Genomic DNA, 21,191 nt, shown 5'->3' on the forward strand with positions numbered 1-21,191 from the left:
AACCAAATCTTGATCCTTCAGAGAGATCTAAGGAAAAAGTTGCCTTTAGCTAACTGGAGAGCATGCTCTCCGCGTCGGGGAGACCTGTGCGTTGCAGCGTGACAAGGTGAAGGCGGGCAGTTTGGTGTTGCTTCTTTGTCCTCCACGGCCTGAGCCAGGCTGACCTGTCAGGGATGGTTTGTGGTTTCCCCATAGCTTTCTCCGGCAGCTTTCTCAAGCAGTACTTTGAAAGGGCAGCTGGGACCGTAAAAGAAGTAGCATGTATAGTGGGCTTACAGGACTTAAAATGTTTTAGAAAAGCAGCTAATTGTGACACTACTGTTTTCTTAGGTAGAAGGGGAACTCAAACCAATCCTTGTTTAGATTTGCTTTCTTAACGTCATTCTGTTTAATCCTTTGTGATACCCTCTTTTTCCCTTTGTGTAGCAAGGTGTACAAAGGAGGAAGTGCAAGATATTTGCAGCCTACAAAAGTACTGCATGGAACAGTCTACTACTTGATATCCAGCTTGCTAAAATATCAATAAATACAATTTGATTTTTAAATGGGTCGTGTAGCTCTTGCCATCTGTCTTTTCAGTTTGCTTAAGAGTATTGACCGTTACAAGTTAAAATAAGCTTAATCTTTCTGGGTACCAGCTGTCAAGGGTCTTTATTGTCGTAATCTTCAGTAACAACAAGGCTGTGTTGGTATCAGTCTCGTTTCTGACCAAGGCAGATGGTGGTATGTTCCAGCATGCCAGTATCACTGGCATACTGGTGCTATCATTGTAGCTACTGTACGTCAGCAGAGGGCTTATTCTGGGGGAAAGGGAAGGTTAGCTAGGGAGAGAATCAAGCGTGGATGTGTGTGAGAAGAATAGCAGTTAAGAAAATTAGGGCAAGCACCCTCAGCAATTACCCAGGTCTTAAATAAAAGGAAAAAAAAAACCCATTAAGAAGAAAAAATGACAAATATCTGGTATTTCAGGATTCAGCAATGTTGGCCAAGGATCAGGTATTTGCATCATATCTCTTTGTTTGAAGTGTTCGAGAAATTTAATACTGCCATTTGCAGTACTACATTCACTGCATCTAGTATGTTAAACTAATTCTTACTGGTTCCTCTAGCTATAGCTAAAATAAATAAAGATCCAACACTGCTGATTCTCTGTGTGAAGTCCTTGCAATTTGTTATCTGTATCTGATAAGTTTTATTTATAACAAGGCTTTGCCCAATCTAACAGCAGCCTGCAGCATATTTGATTAACTGTACTTGTTTTATGACCTGGAGATGAGTGCTGTCACTCCCTTCTCCTCCCCTGGTGCGTCAAGAGCTTTCTTTAATTTTGCTCTGTGTCAGTAAAAAGCAAACATGCGAAGACAACGGAAGCACCCCAGACATCATCCTTCGCAGGGACAACCCCTTCATGACACATTACCAGGGGAAGGACTCTGGTTCAGAAGATGAAGCAGCCAGCAGAGTTCCTGATTTGGAAAAGGATGACTTTGCCACCCGGAGAGCCAGAATGAATCAAGCCAAACATATAGTTCCATTTAACTCCTTTTTAATTGGACCCTATACAAGTAAAGATAAAAGTAAACTGGAAGACATTAAAAAGCCATTGCAGATGGAAAAGCGGGAACATGCAAGGTGTGCATTCATGGTCTTTTTCTTTCTACTGTAATACTTAGTTTCACATGGCTTATTGCTGTGTAAGCCTAAAGCTGTCTTGGCTACAAAAAACTTACAGGGTAAAGTAAATGCAAATGCTTTGTCACCAAGTGAACAAGAAAAAAAGATGCAGATTTCTTACTGTATTTTTTTTTTAGGGTATTAGGACCAGGAGCTTAAATTGACTGTGAGCGTAAATAACATAAAGACTTTGTTATCTAAGCTCATGAGACAGCTCGTGAGCTTTAGTGGAGAATAACCTTTGAAGATGTGTTTTGCATCTCGATGCTTTTTTTGAGCATTTTCAATGCACATTTTTTGATCCCTTTTTTTCATCTAATGTCATTCTTTTAATACCCTGCAGAAAACATGGACTTAGCCTTCAGTTGATGCACTGAATACATGTACCTGCTCTACTGCACCACATTGTGTTGCACATAGCCCTAATGTTTCTTACGTAGCATTGTTTTTGGAAATGGAGCATGGCTTACAAGGTTTCAGCCTAGAAAATTTCTTCTGTCTTCAGTTCAGTGGTACAGACCCTTAAGAAGTTGCTGAACACACATACCTGCTAGGCACACATCTTCCTCAGGAGCCAAATAGATTTGTTTTATTTGTGCAAAATAAAAAGTGATCCTGGATAAAACCACTATATACACATTACGGTGGACCTTAACTGTACAAACGGATACATTCAGAAAACTTCTCTTAATATCTAGTAGCTCTTTTCAGTAATCCAAAATGTGCCTTTCAGCTGCTGGTAATTTGGTTATATAAACATTTTCTAATGATTACTTTGGCAAGGCATCTGAAGAGTATATAACCAAATTTTAATATTCTAATGCTATTGACATGATTCTAAGATCAAAGAAATTCTGTAGTATGTTTATGAGCAAAACTTGAATTCAGTTTGCTAATAATATGAAAATGATATATTTGTAACTACTTCAGAGAGAGCTTATTGCAGAAATGCTTAATACAGTAATAACTTAAAGCTTTTACTTGCTTGCGCTAGGAATAGAAGTCATGCGATGAAGTAGTCTCAACAGTGCATGAGCCAGGGTAGCATAGATGAGAGGTTTCAACTTCAAATGATTTATTCCATGTTTACTTCCTAAAATTAATGTAAAACTCATCTTACAAATTCAGTTGTATCTTCTTGTGCTGTGGACCTCTTCTATTGATACTGATTTATCATTACTCCCTCAAAATATCTTTTCTTGCTGAACTGGAATGTGAATTAAATTAGAAGAAGACGAGTGCAAATGGTATCACCAAGGCAAATAGCAACAAGCAAAGAGAACCCACTTCTGCAAACAGAGAAGACTGAGTCAGAGGAGGAACAGCAGGTGAAAGGGCCTGATACCGACAGAGATGATTTGGCTAAACAGAAATCTCAAAGCACCCTTCCTCAGCTGCGAGATGATGTGAGTTTTGTGAATGCCTCTATAACCAAAGCAGATCTGGAGACCTGGAAAAGATTGAAGCTGTCAGGGGAGCCCAGGTATGGTTTCTGCCTGTGGACAAGGTTGCCACCCTAGGAAGCACATTTAGTATGTCACGATCCACTGTGTGTGCTTGTGGTTTGAAACTTGGAGAGTGCCTTGATGGCAACCAGTCCTTGCCTGTTTAAATTTTCAAGAGGAGTCCAAAATCTGTACAGGGATGCTATCTATCGTGAAATTAAAGTGTGTCCATTATTTAAAGCACTGTAGTAGTTTCACAGTCACTCCACTGGTGGACACTCGTAATGTCATATCAGAATGGACTCTCTTGTCTTGTGGATCAGGCTGCTTTGAAGCTGCTCTAAGTTGAACAGTGCAAAGGTCCATGTGACAACACTAACTCAGTAGCGCTGCGCTGCTGCTAACCAAGCTATCTTCAGGGCTCGGGGCGTTATACCTTGGGGGTGTTGAGTGAGGATCGGCATCTCCGCATTAATGTGGCTATACTGCTTTTGAGATCTGAGCTAATAGGTCTGCATGGCATTGTGCTCTAGTGCTGAGTAAATACCCCAGCACTGTTTGTCGATGCAGCAGGAGTTTCAGGAGCCTTGTTGTTTGTATCTGTGTCCTTGAGTTTTAAAATAAAAACCATTCAAAACCTTAGGAGCATTTAATTTGCTTTATTCTGGAGTCTCATCTGGGGGGGATTCTTTTATTCCTCATTCTGACTAGTGAAGAAGATTTCAAATGTCCCAGTGACACTCTGCCACCAGCTGAAGTCACGGTGAAAGCAGCAGCTCATGATGATTTTGCTGTCCGCAAAGCCAGAGCAAACAAAAAGGCTGGTAGCCCCAAGCAGAAGTTTGTGCATTTTGGGCCAGTAACTGAGATTGATCAGCAGAGATGGGACAGGCTCGTTATTGGCAGAGCTTCATCCAATAGTGGAACAGAAGAGGAAAGCAAGAAAGATGGTCTGGAGAGTCAGGCTGGTGTTCAAAGCTCTCCTTCAACCACTGTCGGCAGTCTCGGGTTTGCTGAACACAGCGATGAAGCATCTCAGCCACGGAATGAGTCCAGGTATTTGGTGTGGCTTGGGAAGTGCCGCTGAGCTGGAAACGAGACCTGTTGTTGTTATCAGATGCTGATCTGCATGGGGGTGGACTGCAGCATAGACCTAAGAGCTGTTTACGCGCACGGCCTTGTTCAGAAGTCACCTGACGCCTTCACGGTATCTTAACATGTTCAGCGTTACGCAAAACAACGCTGTGCAGAAGTCTTCTGAGAGCTTGCCTCAAAATTTCTGATGAGCATTGAAATCACTGGTATCTCAGAGTCTAATCTGTCATTCAAGCTTTTTCTGGTTCTTGAATCCCTGCGGCTTTGCTCTGCCTGCTTTCAGCACATTAGGAATTTGTTGATCATCTTACTGGCCTTACTGACGTTCAAAAAATGCTTTCTTCAAACCTAATGGATTTACTTTCTTTTTGAAGGCGTAATGCTGAAACCAAGGTGTGTTCGTGCTCTGTGTTTCTGGCATTTATCTGGAAGAGAGTACAGCTCTAGGAAGTTAACATATTAACAGAGCTTGTGTTTATTTGGCTTTTCTGTAATCGCTTAGACTGTGGCCGTAGCAAGAATTCTTAATGAATGCTTTTAGCAAACAACTCGGTGTTTGTAAAACATTTGCAAACTGAGTTGAAGGACTCTTCTTCTTGCCTTTCATATGACCCAAGAATCTTTTGTTTCTCTCACCCCTCCTCTCAATCTCATCGCTAGTGAGGTAGCCAAGTCAGGTACAGATGATTCTTGCAGGAGAATGCTAGCACCTGGCCCGGCTTTTGGCATCATCTCTGAGAAACAGACCCTGTGCAGTCTGAACAAACAGCAGGAAAGCACCGAGGAAGAATGTGACGGGCATTTACCAGACATCGAGAGAGATGATATGTTGGTTAGAAGGATGGGAACTTTTCAGAGGCGTACCACTAGCCCCGTTCCCTTACATTGTCCTCCCCTGTCAGTAGCTCCTCATCTGCTGCAGCAGCAGCAAGGGGAGGCAGTGGCTCATGAGAAGGATTTGAAGACTCCACGGGAAGCAGAAAGGTCAGAGAACAGAAGCAGATCCCTCTAAGCCTCGTGCCTGGTTTGTGTGTGGTGTTAGCTTGGATCAGCCAGCAATGTTGTTCCATTCTTCACACAGCCTTTAAAGATGTGTTTTACTCATTCATCATGGCATGTGTTCTGTTTTATGAAATTACTTACAAGAATGTATCCTATGAACATGAAACAGTCTGTTTTCTTCCATAATATGTAAGTACTTCAGTTGTTCATTGCTGTTCAGCATGAAAACAGTCTTTCATCTTTTGGGGGGATTCCTTTTGCAATCCCTGGTGCTTTGTCTAGACTTTTGTGCCAGCTTCCAAGTGAAAAATTCCTCGCATATGTTTTTATGCAATCCCCAACTTCTAACAAATCACCTACATAAGTGTGGCATTCAACATAGTGTCATCTTGCTCTCACTCCCTGCGCTGTAGCTAAATATGCCTAGTTGCCTGCAACTGTGTTTTGAGTACCAGTACCCCACATTGCCTCAGCTGCCGCTTGCCTTTGGGCTGCACAAGTGAGCATTATCATGGAACAGCGTCACTTGTTTCTCTGAGCAGTACTGTCACACGAGAAGAAACCCAAGAACAGCTTGAGATCCCTCCGCAGCAGAGTGGTGGAACAGAAAACAAAGTGAAATGTCCAGACCCACAAAGAGATGACATGTTGGCCAGAAGAACTGGAGCTTTTCTAAGGCAGCCTGGGCCCAGTGTTAAGCAGTTCCTTCCCATGCCATTTTCAAAGCAGCAGAATAAGCAGGGCACAGCTAAAGAACTTGAGAAAAAAACTACGAGGTAAGAAAGTTGTGATTCTCTCTTCCCCTTGTAGCTGGCCCTGTGGGCTGTTTGTCAAGATCTCGTGATCTGGAAGGGTTGTTGGCCCAGCAGCAGTTTCTTCGATACTTGTCCTGGATTCTGTGCCAACTCTTTCTGCTCAAAAGAAGGCTGTGCAGAGTTTCTGGCCCTTTTGGTAGAGTGCTGTAAAGACTCAGAACAGAGCTCAACAGATGCAAGGTTCTAACAGCGTATGGAAATGGATAGACGTTAAGATTTCATTACCTTTGCAGAGGTTTCTGGTTAAATATGTGCTAATCATTACAAATCCAGCTTGAAATAGAGGTGCTGGATATAGTAGATTAGATGCTTGTCTATGGCTTAGCTGGTGCCAATGGCTTCCAAACAGGAAATCTGGAGATCCTGAGATCCCTCCTGATAAGGCTTGGTGTCTTTCTAAGCACCTTTGTTCAGGTGGGTGAGGCTATGTGTGGAAGTTGGTGGTTTAAGCCTTTGAACAGAGTTATCGTTGACTGGTTGAGCCACACGCAAATGGGAGTGGAAAGGTTCTTACTCATCAGCCTCTTCAAAGTAGATGAGGAGAAGGATATGCACGCGCCTGTGCATACACAGATGAAAAACTGATGTACAGCTCAGCCAGGAGAATAAAAACTCTGACATCCCCCTAGAATTTAACAGTGATTTGGTGTTGAGAAGACCTTAAGTTGAATTGCTTATTTAAAATGTGTTCTTAATATTTTAATCTTTGGCAGTGTCCAGGGCAGTTGGTGTTTCTGACTTGGAAGAATGGAAGTACAAGCATTTGACTGTCTATTAAAATTGTTTTGTGCACCTGCCTCATTTAGCTTGTCAGCTATCAGGTGCTTGGGTTTGTGAGATTTTTTTGTTAACTTACAGTTATGCTTTTCATGATGGATATGTACTTTTTCAAATGTTGCTTAATAAATGCTTCTTTGCACTGCTGCCTTTGGCTCACTCAGGCCTGAAAAATGTCCACAAGTCTGCACTAACAGCTCTAGAAAACCTGTAATACAACCACCGCAAGAACAGCAGCAAGGACAGGAAAGATGCAATCTCCCTCCTGCACAACAGGATGAGACTGTTTGTGCTGCCCGAGTGGGTGAAGGTAGCCTTGATGAAGTCCACCTTGATCAAATACCTAAGCGTCAGGAGATTCCTGAGGAAAAGAAAACTGAAACATTGCCATCCAAGGATGAACATCTGCAAACGTGAGCTCTGTATGGTGTGAATTACGCAGCTTGTACACCTCTGTGTGCACACTCAGAATTCAGGTTGTGCATTGCCTGGTGTGTTTTCAGTCCCGACTAAACACTGTATGTCAGTAATACACATTCTAGAAACAAGCAGAGTAGTGGCACAATGTATTGTTCTCTTTTCTACAGCTAATGAAATAAAATATTTGACTACATGTGTGAATTGCAGAAAAGGTTTTCAAGTAGCAGAGCTTCAACTGGACTCTGCTGGGCATCCTCAGAGATGTGCGTCTTGCTTCTCCGTAATTAGAAAATGTGGCAATGCTGGCTTTCGTACTTGATGTTCTTTTATGATAAATCCCAGTGGTGGTTTGCATGAAAATACACAACGCTGTCACTTGAGTGAATGACACTGACTTGTGTATTACCAGTACCTTTTTTCAGCTACACACACCCCAAAAAACAACTACAACAGCAACAAAAAAAGGAAATCCTGTGGCTCACTTTCTGCCTATAATATTTGTCTCTTCCATGCTTTGGTAATGGTGATTCTGAGCACTGCTGTGGAATGTGACTTAAGTTTTGTCTCTGTTCATTGCATGTGTGGCACCTAATGTAAATAGTAATGTATTGTCTATTTTTGATAACTACTTTCTACACCCATTTTAGGTATACTTGAGCAGATTTTTATAATGGGGGCAGGGTGGGTGGTGTTCTTACGTAGTTCGACCTTCAGATGGTTGGGTAAGTCTTGTTTGCTGAATACATAATCCCTGAGCAGTATGATTCTTTCTTTTTTGAACAGCTTTGCTAGTACACGTTGGATGGTCAAGTAACAGTTGCCCAAATTGTATGGGTCCAGTTGCAATTGCTACTTAATGTGTTTATCAACGCTCTAATTTTATATTTGGTCTTGTAGATTCGGCCCCAGAACTGCTGTGTCTGATGACGCAGAGTAAGTTGTCTTGTGTTCACAAGATTGTATTTTAAACAACTTACACTGCATGCTTTCCCGTCTTCCTACTAATTTAAAATGCAGTTGATGCCTTGTTATTATTTTGCAGTGTTTCAGCAAATAAATTTTTCAGAAAAAAACTGAAAAATGGAGTGCAACATGGCTTACATTGCAGCTAAAAATAATTTTTATATATAAGCCCATAAAAACTGAGCGTAACACTACTGTTCAGCTGTTGCTTAAAGTATTGTTTCCTCTTTTTTTTCTTTTCTTTTGTTTTTCTTCTGAATTTCCATTGCCTCTAATCAGCTGCAGGTAAAGAGAGCTGGGTTGAATCTGGGCTGGTCGTTGAGCTAAAAAATGAAGTATGACCTATACAGGAAGAAAAAAATGAAATCCCAAAGTAATATAAAATCAATTGCCGGGACAATACATCTTCAGTTGTTCCTTTATTGTCTTTTTTAAAACTTTCTCTTGAATCCGTACTAGGTTGATTTAATTTAATAATGTACTGAACTTCACTTTTTTTAAGCTCTTCACCTCAATGCTTTGCTTCTCACAGAAGGAGAAGGACTGTGACATTCATTGCATTCAAACATATTTTAATTGTCTGTGGATGCACATAAGCTGTAGTTCAGAATAGCACGCAACATCATTTAGAAAGCTCTGTCAAAGTATTAGCTATTCTTACAAAGTGCAGGCATTTAGAAGCAAAGGAGTTGTTGGAACTACCCACATAATAATGTCCTTACATGACCTTCTCTGTCTCTCAGACAAAATCACAAAATAGAAATAGCATAGAGGGTTTTTTATAACGAGTATATTCAGAAAGTCATATATAATTTTTCACCCTGTCCTCTAGTGATAATGGCTAGAATCATGGACTGAATAATCTTTGCAGGATCTGTAATACCTTTATGCTGTGCAAAGCCTGTGTCCGCTGACCACAGAGTAAATCTGATCATTTTCACGCAGCAGAAATCTTTTCAATTAAATGAAGAGATGAGATAAAAAGAGCATAACAACACAGAATTGTTCTACTTAACAACAGAGACTTCCCTGCCATTTCAGAAACCTTACCTATCTGATTGATTTGTTCATTTATTTTCCCACATTTTTGCATGTCTGTATTAAATGCAAACATGAGAGAAGGTTCATGGAGATGCCTCCAAAGAGGCGTTGCAGTGTGTTTGGTTGTATACTGTGAGAAGCACAGACGAATAAATCGTATTGCTTATTCCACATAGATTCTGTTTTAAAAGGCAGAACAATAAATGTGCAAGCCTTCTTGTCATCCTTTCCAGATGTGCCACATTTTACAGAGCAACTATTTTCCTAAACTGTCTTTAAAGTTCTTATAAAACATAAGATAGTGGTTTTCCTTCTGAAGACAAAGTACTTACGAAGAATCTAATAAAATTTGACTTTCAACTAAGCAAAATAAATTGAACTGACATTTACAATGCTTCCAAAAGGTCTGTGAAGTCTCCTTTGAAAACTCTGTAACTTGCATTCGGTCTTAGACTAGGTGCTATTTATTCCAGCAGCAAAACTAGAAACTCAGTGGTTAGACTGACAAAGTTCCCCGCGCTGCTTAGTGGGTGCTAGATACTGTCATCAGCCCTGGTCTGTCGCAAGGTCCAGAAAAGGCAGCACATAGTGTGCTGCTGCTGCTCAGCCCCATTCCGTCTCCTGGAATGACAGGGCTGAACTCTGGGGGTAGTGTGACACTCCAGTGGGAGATTAGGTGTATGATTTATCATACATAGTGAGCTATTTGAGCATTTGTTCACTAGAGTCAGATTCTTTAGCCAGCCTGTCGCTTTTATATTTTGTTGGGGTTTCTTAAGTCTTAGTATGCCTGGAAAAGGGTAATGCAGCCACATAATAAATGCCTTGCGTAGTGTTTTTAACATATTCTCATAAAAATAAGTTTTTAGCCTTTTTTCTCATTTTTATATTAAGTACTCTGAACATTCAAGTCCGTGAGGACTGCATTTATCCAACACTGTTCAGACTTGTTAAAAAAAGAGTTGCTGCATGATATCACTGACGACAACAGCTGTAATTTGCGAGAATAAAGCAGCGTAACTTAAAATTCATATCATCCCAGAGACCTAGCCCCCCCCTAAATACACTGTTGGTCTGCGCAGTGTTTTTTCCCAGATCTTTGTCGGAACAGCAGGTCTGGTACACTGGTCAGCAGAAAGGCCTCTTGCTTCCAGAGTTTGGATATAATCCCCAGGGCTTTGCTAATGGCAGCAAATTAATGAACCTGAATTAGGTACCGTTAGATCTCCTCCATCTGCTTGCATGCTGTGTGCCTGCTGGCTCAGCACACGGTTGAAGGAAGGAGTAAATCTAGCTCGATTCATGCAGGTGTTAGCAAGGGACTGGAGTCATTTGTAGTTTATCTAAGAAATAGGAAGAAGTGATATGGGACTTGGTGAAAGTGTAGTTTGGCAGAAGCTCAGAGTTTTGGCCTCTGATTCTTTTGTAAGGATGGATTTGTCAGGCAGAGAAGTCGATGTAGACCTTTCAGTTGGCCTTTTCCATGTATTCAGAAAAGTAGGTGGCTCTCGTTAATGGCTCTCACTTGTTGGTCAGAGCAGAGCCCGGTTCTTTGAGATGTGACTCCTTGGGATTGGTCTCCTGGGAAGATCCATTTGCTCTGTAACACGTTGCTGCAGAGTTAATGTTTGGACTTTCCTGGTTGCTTATCCACGGCAATGAAGGCCCAGCAGCAGGAGGTGACACCTAGAGTAGAAGGTGCATGTGGGGTTGTGCTGTGTAGTTTGATTCCTGGCCCAGGCTGAAGCCTTTTCCAGAGTGCCTTTTCTATTGCACTGTTAATAGCCATAAAACCTTAGGTTTTGCTGTTTCTGTGCACCCCAAGAGACCCTGAGTAAATACAGGGAATAAATACTAGCCTTTCATTTGGGCATCAGGGGACTCTCAGTAGAAGGTATTTTTATTTTCGTATCCCAAATGGCAGAGGACAAGTACTCATGCACTCTACTAGAACCAGCTACTGCTTCGGGTCTTCTGTTTTCCTCTACTGTACATAAATGAAGAATGCTCTGACGTGAGGGGAGGGTACAAGAAAGAAGCAACACAATCACTTTGCCCAGGAGGCACAAGGTGGCAAATACTTAACACTAAAGGCTTTTCTTAGTGTGAGTTTCAAAAGCTCCTAAAATTCAATAAACCATTTAAGGGTGACTTGTTATAAGTTATGCATCTCCCAGCCTGCCTCACCAGTCTGCAAAATATGGCTGATGTTTAAATGTTCCTAAGTAGGTGATATGCCTTTAGTTTTAAAAGCAACAAAGTTTGCCAGCTCTTTAGGTTCTGTTATTTAGGAGTGCTCCAGTTCAATGAGCAATGCAACCCGTAAACTACCTGCAGAGAAACCCGTACTAGTGTACCCCTCAGCCCTGTGTTTAAGTGATGAAGAACGGTGATATCCTTGCTGTTTGTGCTTAAAGGCAATAGGATGTGTATTCTGTTCTTCATTTCTGAGTAAGGTATTCTGTTCTTCATTTCTGAGTAAATGCCTACTAACAGGATGGGATCTGTGCATGTCCTTTTCCATCCACTATCCAGATCTTTCAGTTTTCCCTGAGAGTGGTTCATTCCCATCTTTGCTTGCCTGAATACAAATGTTGGCTAAATATATCTATGCACAGCTTTCCGTGTCTGTTCACTTTGATTACCGTGGACACAGTTGCCTACAATTTTATCTTCATTGGGTGCTTCTCCTGCTAGCTGGCTTGTTGGCTCACCTAAAGCTACAGATGATCATTTGAAGACTGCTGTGAAATCACTTCATGTGGAACTGCATGGCTTTTTTTTTTCTCCCTTGCTTTTAATGGCACAACTGAGGTCATGTTTTACTGATAATAGGTAGTAGGGGGGGAGTAGTAAGTACGGTATCTTTGTGTCAAGATCTTAATATAATATGAATGGATGGATAATATCAAACCATGACCTTTTTTCCTTTAATTCTCCAAAGGTCAGGAACAGAAATAGAATGTGTGGAGAGAAACTGTTTTATCCTGAACCTTTTCCCTGTTAGGTTAGCTGTATTAATAAGTTGGCGCTGATAGCATTGCGTTTCTTTGAGGCAGGGAGGGGAGAGGAGGAAGGACCATGCTGTTTGCGCTGCATGTACTTCTCTGGGCAGGCTTTCCCCAGGTTTGTAGCAGTAGCATTTAGCCAGCCATGCTGCCCCTAATATGCTTCTCAAGCCTCTCTTGTTTTACGCTGATATGGAAACTTCTGTCTGCGTTGTTAATTGGAGGGGTCTTGAAAAGTCACTGGGAAACAAATCTTCAGAAAGTAAAATGTTCTGAACTCTGCTCTGAAGAGAGTGATTTTAATAAAAGCTATTGATGGACCTGTAATGTTGGTAATGCTTCTTAGTGAGAGGCAAAGTTGCAGTCAGCTAACAGAAACAAGATACAGTTGAGGAGTACGATGCCTGAAGTACAGAGTGGGAGCCACAGGGATGCTAACTGGTCCTTCTAGGGGACTGCTGCTTTTGGTGCTTCCTAACGGTGCGGGTGTCTGATTCTGCTGTAGCACCCTCATGTGGCTTTAGCTCTAGCAAGCTGAAGGACTAGAAGCTTCTGAATAACGCTGCGCTTCGTTTGCCCCTTGTTTAGGAGCGTGAGCATGTTTGACATGAGAAGTGAAGAAGAAGCTGTGACTCAGCCTCATAGCAAAGCTCGCCATGAGAAACTGCAGAACGTACACAACCAGCTGAAAGAGGACGAGACCAGATGGCAGGACGTGAGTACGCAATGTCATCTGCAGTGCTGGCGCCGAGACCGGCTAGCTAGGGGAAAACATGCAACCTGCTAAATCTGCTGTTGTACTCTAGCGCTAAAATAATCTGGAGGTTCTTACCTCCCCCTTCGCCCCCCCCCCCGGATTTTTGCTAAAAGCATGGAAGTTCATAATTTGGTGTAAATTACAGGATATAAGGTCTTCTGGCGCCTCTGCCTGTGCACCATGTATTTTGCTTTTTTAAAAAGTGTAATTAAAATATGATTAGGTAAAAATGGAAACAGAGCAGCTTCTCACAGCTGATTTCTCTAACTTTTATAATTAGTAAATGCCCAAAGTGACAAAGTACAAGATTAAGCAGGACAGTGAATAAATAGGTTGGACTTGGCTATAATAAATTTGCATAGATACAGAAAATGCTTACATTTTCTATCTTGTCCAAGCAGACAAGTTACCCTTCAAGTCAGCTACACCCTGCTTAGGTTACAAGTCCTTTCCAAACCCTCTTTCTTCAGTGTTTTTTTTTTAACCTCTCCTGGCATTTGGCATTATCTTCAGCAAATTAGTAAGGACAGAAAAGCATGATTTTCAGGTAAGTTAGTATCATGAGTTTTCGTATCAGTCCTGTTTGTTCCTAAAGACTTATTTTAAATGAGGAATTTGGGACATATGTTTTTACTTTAAAAAAATCCCCAAACCAAAACCACGTCTCTTCAAGCAGCTAGTACAATAATTTCCCATTATAAGGACAGCTACCGTGAAACATCTCAGAGAGGTTTTTGGTAGAAAGTTCAAGGAAAAGTCAAAAAAAGAACAGTATACACAACTAAGAAATCACTTTTCGTAGTAGAACAATGAAGGATTTCAGCTGAGAGGTCTGTATGTGTGGGAAGCCATAATTTCCCAGCAGAGATAAGAACGAGTCCAAAGGCATTCAAGAGGTTTGAGAACTCTTTGCTGTTGAATGGAAAATCCTCTGAGCTAAAGTGCGTAAGTTTTCCAGGCCCTCAACACCTTCTACACTGAACTAAAAGTTGTGAAGAGCCACTGAAAATGCCCTTACTGGAATGTCCTTGGCATTCAAAGGGCTTTATGGAGACGACACTGCATTCATGGCTGGATATTTTTTACATGCCTATGCTGTCAATTTGCCAACAATTAACAGTTTCATGACTTTTTTTTATTATTGTTATTCTAAGCATTAGAGCTGGAAAAAACAAACACATCTGTTTTTTAATTACAAAAGAGGAGGAGGGCTTATGTTACAAAATTTGCTAATGAAAAACTAATTTCCAAATAATAGGCAATAGTGGGAGTAGCTGAATAAAGAAATGCTTTGATACTTCAGTGACAATAATTAGTAACTGAGGAAAATGAAAGGCCTATGTTTCAAGAAGGGGATTATAGACTGATATATGTAGGTCATGTGAGGAAATACTTTAATGAGCATTCCCTTGAGTGTAACGTCAATAATTTGTGGTTTTAAGCTAAATTAAAAGTGACAAGGTTTGTTCCTGGTTTTAATAAAATAAGTTGTGCTTGCAGTACCTTCTGCTGTTTACCAATAAAAATGCAATTAAAATACTTGGAAAACCATGTAATTAATGAAATACCCTTCAATTGAGTATGTGTACAGAATCTCTGTTTTTTATTAAAACCATAATTTGTTAGAGTGCAAGGACTATAATCTGTATACTAATCTCCTGGTGTTTTAAAGTGAATGACAAATGTGCCCTTACAGTTTTCTCAAAAGTTATTTTTCTTTGTAGAATTTCTGCAGAGGTTATTTTTTTATATGTAAAAAATTGTTCCTTTACTATTTGGCTGCAAAGAAATTTTACAGCTTAGGAAACTTCTTTACTGTAATACTTTTGCTGTGAAGAAGATCTTGCTTTTGCACCCTCCGGGACTTCAGGACTTGTGAATTCATAACTCAAGCAGGATGCAAGACGTAGGTGCCCGTAGTAGGTACCTCTTGTGACTCTCTGGTTTAGTGTCAGGCTGGTTTGGCAGGAAGGGTAAAGAACCAGTATCAGTGAATCTTCTGAACAATTTTGGGCAGGCAGATTCCACAAAGACAAGGTCGTCATTTCAGCAAGGATATATCTATATAGCTGGATACAAACCATAGGCTTTTTGCTCTGTTGTGTCTCACATCAGCGAGGTGTGAGCCACATTAGTCCCTAATCTGGGTCCAAAATATTGGAGAGTGTCCATGAGGAAGAATTGAAGTTTGGATGCTGCACTTGATTTTTCTGTCAAAAAAAAAAAAAAAAAAAGAAAAGCATGGGTCAACCACGCTTGCATGTAGCTGGCTGATAGCATGGGCAGAGTATGGGACTATCAGTTCCCCAAGGCAGACTATCAGTGCAACTGCAGTTCCTGGTGAAATGGAGTCCCTTCCTCCAATGAACTCCTGCTTCCCATACATCTGATTGTAAAAACTCTTCACCAAACATTATTTTTCTACTTCATCTTCCTAGGGAATCAGGTTTTATCTCTAACGTTGGCCCAAGTGAAAATGAGTGCCCTGACTGGTACTTTTACACCAGACTTCCTGGTCTGATTACCTGGTGTGCTTCTGCAACACTGCAAAGCCGAAAAGAAAATACACCAGTGGAGCTATGAAATCCTAACTGGATCCTGCTGTTAGGAGAAAAATCAGTGGGGCAACACCTTCATTTTATGGTGTAATCTCCTTTTCTCTTTAAGATAAACATTGCTGCCTGCAGGGGATGGGAGCCTGGTCCAGAGCCAGAAACAAGCATTGCAAAGTGACTGACTGGGTTCATTGGTTTCCGTGACCAGTTTTTGGGTATTTGCAACTCTGCATTCAGGTCCCTTCCTTCTCTCGCAGGACCTGGCTCGGTGGAAGAGTCGCCGAAGGAGCGCTTCACAGGATTTAATAAAAAAAGAAGCTGAGAGAAAGAAAATGGAAAGGTTGTTGTCTGGAGATGGAATGAACGAGCGCAGAAAAAGCATCAAAACCTACCGAGAAATTGTGGAAGAGAAGTACGTTGTTCTACTGAAGTGCAGTGGCATGTCTGAAAATGCTATGTGCTCCATAGCTGATAGGTAGCTGTGGGCAGCCATGCCTGCGGGCCTGGGCTGAGGGAGAGGGAAGGACTTTGACGGAGCAGAGGAAATAGGAGTGATTTCCAGCATAAATTTTAACGCGGTGGTCTCTCTTGTGTTGTCTCCCTTGCAGAGAGAGAAGAGAGCGGGAGCTTCATGAGGCATACAAGAACGCAAAGTCACAGGAGGAGGCTGAGAGCATCCTCCAGCAGTATATCGAAAGATTCACTATCAGCGAAGCTGTCCTTGAGCGTTTGCAGATGCCAAAAATTCTGGAAAGAAGCCATTCAGTGGAGCCAAATTCCCCACTGAAAGACCCAAATCCTCTGAGGTATTTAAGGCAACAGTCGCTGCCTGCTCCAAAATTCACTGCCACCATTGAAGCCACCATTGTTCCCACCGCTGAACTAGAACCCAGCAGTTCGACGGGCCGCACATCTCCCAGCAAAAGCGTTGTCTCCAAGGCTGTGCCTATGCTGACACCCAAGCCTTACTCGCAACCCAAAAATACACAGGAAGTTTTAAAGAACTTTAAGGTAGGATATGTTGCACTCCCCAAAGTCAATCAAGAAGCGAAGAGATCCTGACTAAATCATCTGAACATATAAATGTTTAATGCGATTAAGTAGAAAATGGTTGCAGCGTTCTGATATTACAAAACTCAGCTTTGTGCTCTGTGCTGTCTGATCTAGTGGTCTCTTCTTGGTTAGCAGCCTCCTTGGAAACTTGACCTCTTCAGGCTGGAATATTTGTGCTGGTCATTTTTCCTAAGGTGAAATTTGTCTGGGGAAAGACAGGGAAGGGGGGGCCCTCTAAGAAAAAAGTAAGATGTTTTCTGAGAAGGAGATTAGGAAAGAGTATGTTGTCATGTTTTTTCTGGCTTTAAACAAAAGGGAAGGGGCAGGGGGCATGGAGGCGCTGACTTTCGGAGCAAGACCTGAACTGTCTTTTGTGTCAGGGGTCTGATTTTTGCCATGCCCAAACAAGTCTGTCCCATTCAGCCACGTCATAAACCTTTGAAACAACAGGGTGTGCATGTATTCAATGTGGAGAGTCCCTACTCCTTCAGAGCCAAGGGCCAGCTTGCCCAAAGACACTCTGTGTCATAAACGTGCTTCTCACCAGGGATGAATGGAGAAAGATGCTTCACTGGCCTAAAGAGGGGTTACAGGCTGCCCATGAAGGTTTAGGGAAACAGACTGGTACTTGGGCAGGGGCGTAACTGGGGATTGCTGGTGAGAGAGGGGGATTGACTGTTTAGAGTTGCAAGAACTGCGCGAAGATTATGGGAATAAGAGAAGTGAGAGAGCTTGGGCAAAAGCAGGACTGCCTGGAATAAGGAGCTAGCCATGAAATTTGTGGGGGAAGAGGACAGGAGAAGAGACTGAAACTGGGATATGAAACCTGAGGAGTGTATCTTTGGCCTGGGTTGGTGTGAAGAATGATACCAATGATGGAGAAAGCAAAGAACTGGGATGTGTTAGAGAGAACAAGCCAGAATAAGTCAAGTTTGAAGAAATCTGCTTCTCACAGCGCCAGTACCAGAACTGGAGCTTCCCCAGTTCTCATTGTAGGCTTGTTCAAGACCCACCTGGACAAGGTCCTGTGCAGCCTGCTGTAGGAGACCCTGTTTTGGCAGGGGGGTTGGACTAGGTGACCCACAGAGGTCCCTTCCAACCCCGAACATTCTGTGATTCTGTGTGATTCTGTGATACTGGCATGGGTGCCCCAGCCTGTGTAGTTTGGGTCCCCTTGTGTCTGCCATTGCTACCTGATACTTTGCTAGTGGCATGCAGAGGTCCCTGCAGCCCTGCTGATGTCCCGGTAACGTTGCTACCATGTATATTCAGGTTGCTTACTTTTTTAAAAATAGCTTTGTATAGATAGTGAAAAAGCGTGTTGTGATGTCTGTCATTTCTTGAAGGCTCTCCCAGCTTTTCACAGAATCACAGAATCACGGAATGTTAAGGGTTGGAAGGGACATCTGTGGGTCATCGAGTCCAACCCCGCTGCCGAAGCAGGGTCACCTACAGCAGGCTGCCGGTCCACCATGTTCCCCACTTGAAATGTGAAACTGCTAATTCCTATTTCTCCTATACCTCAGTTGGTATTCCCTTAGAGTTTACACTTTAGACATCAGTGAATCATAGATCTTTGTTTTTTTTCTGATCCATGCCCCTTTTTTCCTCAGAGGACCAAGATACACGTGTGCATCACCTTCGCGTTAATGCATATATAGTTCACATATGCGAGCAGAAACTAACCTATGGATGCTTCTACCTCCCACCAAACCCCACTAAATGGCTGTCTAGATCTTGTTCGCTTGCTGTGGAAGAATGTCATTTGTCTCAGTAGGAATCATTCCCTAGCGCATGTAGCTGTAGTGTTATTTTCCCTTGAAACCCCAGTCTGGTGATGATTCTCGGCTCTGGTGACAATGTGTTGACTTGCTCCAGATCAGAAGGAAAGGAGTGTGTTTGTTTAACTCTGCCACCAGGGCATCTGTCCTGATCATTCAAACATTTGGTTTTCCTCCCTAATATAAATAGAGAAATGTCTTAGTGTAAACAGAGACACTAAAATGGATGGTTTGGCCTGCCAGTGTTTTCCTGGCTTTTGGATTTCTGAGATCTTTCCTGACCTGCCTTTCTAGTAGATAATCCAGTACACAGTCCCAGAAGACTTGGGGCTCAGTGTCTGCTCACACTTGCATTTGGAAGTAAACCCGAAGAGTGGTACTGTGCTGAGTGGATGATGGCAGTGAGGAAAGGGAGGAAACCTTTCCATCTGAAAAGCAGTCAGAAGGGGTGAAACGGCTTACAGAGCCCGGCTGTTCCTCCTGCATGTGGGAGCTGGTTGTGCGAGGTGCTAACTGCCTTCAGCTCCACGCATGTCTGTCAGAGCCGAGGATGCCCAGCGCCTCGGAGATGGCCCCTTGGTTAATCATCTTCAGACAGAGAACAGAACTCTGGATGCACTTGTACAAGAAGTCAGCGGGAGGGGTTTGCCCTCACCTTAGCACTGGTGGCATATAGTGAGTTGGAGTGTCGCTCTGGAGGTATCCAAGCTGTTTACTCAAGAAGTAAAGTACTGAAGAGAAGTGGTGAAATAAGGAGTGGGGCATGGAGGATGAGATGGGAAGAGCTTGGTTTTCTTAAGCTTTGTTTCAGTTCAATAAAGCAGTTTTGACACTTGTTGCATCAGATTTCAGTAACAGTGAAATATGTGAAAAGTTCCCATGGAATGGCTTACCTCTGAATTTGTTTTTACATGTGTTTTTTGTTTATGCAGTACCTGTGGAGAAACCTGAAATGACTAATCACCATGCATAGGCTTCTCTAAGAAGTCACTGATCTATGCCGTTATGTCCCCAAAGTCCAATGAGTAGCAGAGAAGAGTCTGTCCATATTTACTCCATCACCATTGCATTGTCTCCCGTGATGACCGTTTTGCAAGGAAGGATCTCTGTGCACATAGTAGCAAAGCCCTCCTTCAAACCTATTTAAAGCTCACCCCCGCTGACAAGCCTAGAAACATCTGTGCTGTAGCTAGGCGGGAGGAATATGGTGTTTACTGATACCTGGTGCTCTCCTGGTCTCTCTCCAGCTGGGCCCTCTTACAGTGAATGGCTTGTGAGTTCTTTGTAGCAAGACATTTTTCATGTATACCATGGCTTCTACAAAAAGCCCTCCAAACTGAAGGAAATCTCTACATGACATGTCCATTCAGAACACAGTTATGAAGTATTAACGTCCAGAAAGGAAGCTGTATCAGTGCAGAGGAAGAAGCTAGAGCTTATTTTGTATTTTTGTCTTTGCTTAAGGGTTCCTTAGCAGGAATATATACCCACCAAGGAGCTGGCATGAACCTGAGAACAAAGTAGTTGAACTGTTTCTGCGCTCTGCTTTCCATGGAGACCACATAAAATCATTTTCTAGGAAAGCAACTGTTTGTTTATTCGCCTCATAGAGAAGGTGGAATGTCCGGTTTTACTTCTTGGTTCCTTGCTTCCCTGTTAGGAACGGTAAAGAAACAAGTGGATGAACTCTGCTGCTCCTGACCCTTCAAAGTTCACAATGCTTCAGAAAGCACAGTCCACTAATATCGTGGTGGGGTCGTCAGGGTACACAGCAGTTCATTAACATTATTAGTCCTTGGAGAACCTGCTTGCCTCTTGCATGAGGCAATGCAAAACCAGCAGTTTTCGTCTACATTTAAGAGAAATCTTTGTTGTTCTTTTAAAATCCATTGGTCTGTGATGTATACAAAGGGTGTCTGTACGTTACTGGGAGAATGAAATGTGGGAAACCAGGGAATCCAGAAAAATTATTTCCTTCTGTCTGCATTTTGTTTATGACCCTGCTGGAATAGGGTTTTCTTCTAACTTGGCTGTTGAACGAAATGTGTGCTTGGCTCTGTCCTTGACTGATAGCACAAACTGCGTTAACAATTGTAATATCATGCTGAAGTCCTGATTTCCTAAATTCATTTGAATACAAATTGCCTCAGCATATTTATTTAACTGTATTCTGCAGGTAGATGGAAAAGTCAGCATGAACGGAGAAAACTTCAACGGTGTGGAAGAGAAGGATAAAGAGTGTTCAACAGTAATATTTACTCCTTCGCCAAGCAGATCTCTGAAATTTGATGGAGTAGCCAGAGGGGACAGGCCCCCGGTAGAGTTGAAGAAGGACCCCACAAGTGCTGAGCTCGGTTTACAGAGCCCTGCCACTCAGAGTGTGCACAAAGAGCCAACAGTAAGACCAACACGAACAAACCAGCCTTACTTTCTCTGCCAATTTTCTGTCTCATAATGTATTTAATCACTAACTAATGAAACCCGAGTGCTTATGTTTGCTTTATTTCAAGAGGGCATGCCCAGACCAGGAAAAAAAAACAAAACCCAAACAAATCCTTTGTAAATTAAAGTCTTCTTCCTTTGGGATGTGGGTAGAGAAATGCAAGGGGAAGTTTCAAAAAACTTTTTGCAGCCAGTATCTCTTTTGTTTTTTTTTGATGTCATGCAGCTGATAAGCATGCTTTAAATGTGCTGGACCGGGGAGAAATCAACTCTGTGTCCCAGCTATTGTGCAGAATTATTCAGCTCTTCTCCTGGTGTTAACTGATTAGATCAGCAACATAATTGGACTGTGCGAGCCATTAC

At 42.2% G+C, this 21,191-nt stretch overlaps 1 protein-coding gene across 6 annotated transcripts in view; it reads left to right on the forward strand.

The window, feature by feature from the left end:
* The window catches only part of LIMCH1 (LIM and calponin homology domains 1), a 180,252-nt gene that overhangs the window by 127,317 nt on the left and 31,744 nt on the right, over window positions 1–21,191 (forward strand). For 4 of the 6 annotated variants that reach the window (XM_075420754.1, XM_075420752.1, XM_075420756.1 and 1 more), the window contains exons 10-20: window positions 1,342–1,632; window positions 2,903–3,157; window positions 3,831–4,175; window positions 4,875–5,198; window positions 5,759–5,992; window positions 6,973–7,221; window positions 8,126–8,161; window positions 12,829–12,955; window positions 15,810–15,964; window positions 16,161–16,563; window positions 20,563–20,784. In XM_075420754.1, the coding sequence (XP_075276869.1) occupies window positions 1,342–1,632; window positions 2,903–3,157; window positions 3,831–4,175; window positions 4,875–5,198; window positions 5,759–5,992; window positions 6,973–7,221; window positions 8,126–8,161; window positions 12,829–12,955; window positions 15,810–15,964; window positions 16,161–16,563; window positions 20,563–20,784 (2,641 nt within the window). The remainder of the gene's footprint in view (window positions 1–1,341; window positions 1,633–2,902; window positions 3,158–3,830; window positions 4,176–4,874; window positions 5,199–5,758; window positions 5,993–6,972; window positions 7,222–8,125; window positions 8,162–12,828; window positions 12,956–15,809; window positions 15,965–16,160; window positions 16,564–20,562; window positions 20,785–21,191) is intronic. The other 2 variants (XM_075420755.1, XM_075420758.1) reach the window with 2 other exon arrangements.

Source organism: Opisthocomus hoazin, chromosome 5, assembly GCF_030867145.1.
Source record: "Opisthocomus hoazin isolate bOpiHoa1 chromosome 5, bOpiHoa1.hap1, whole genome shotgun sequence".
Lineage (NCBI taxonomy): Eukaryota > Metazoa > Chordata > Aves > Opisthocomiformes > Opisthocomidae > Opisthocomus > Opisthocomus hoazin.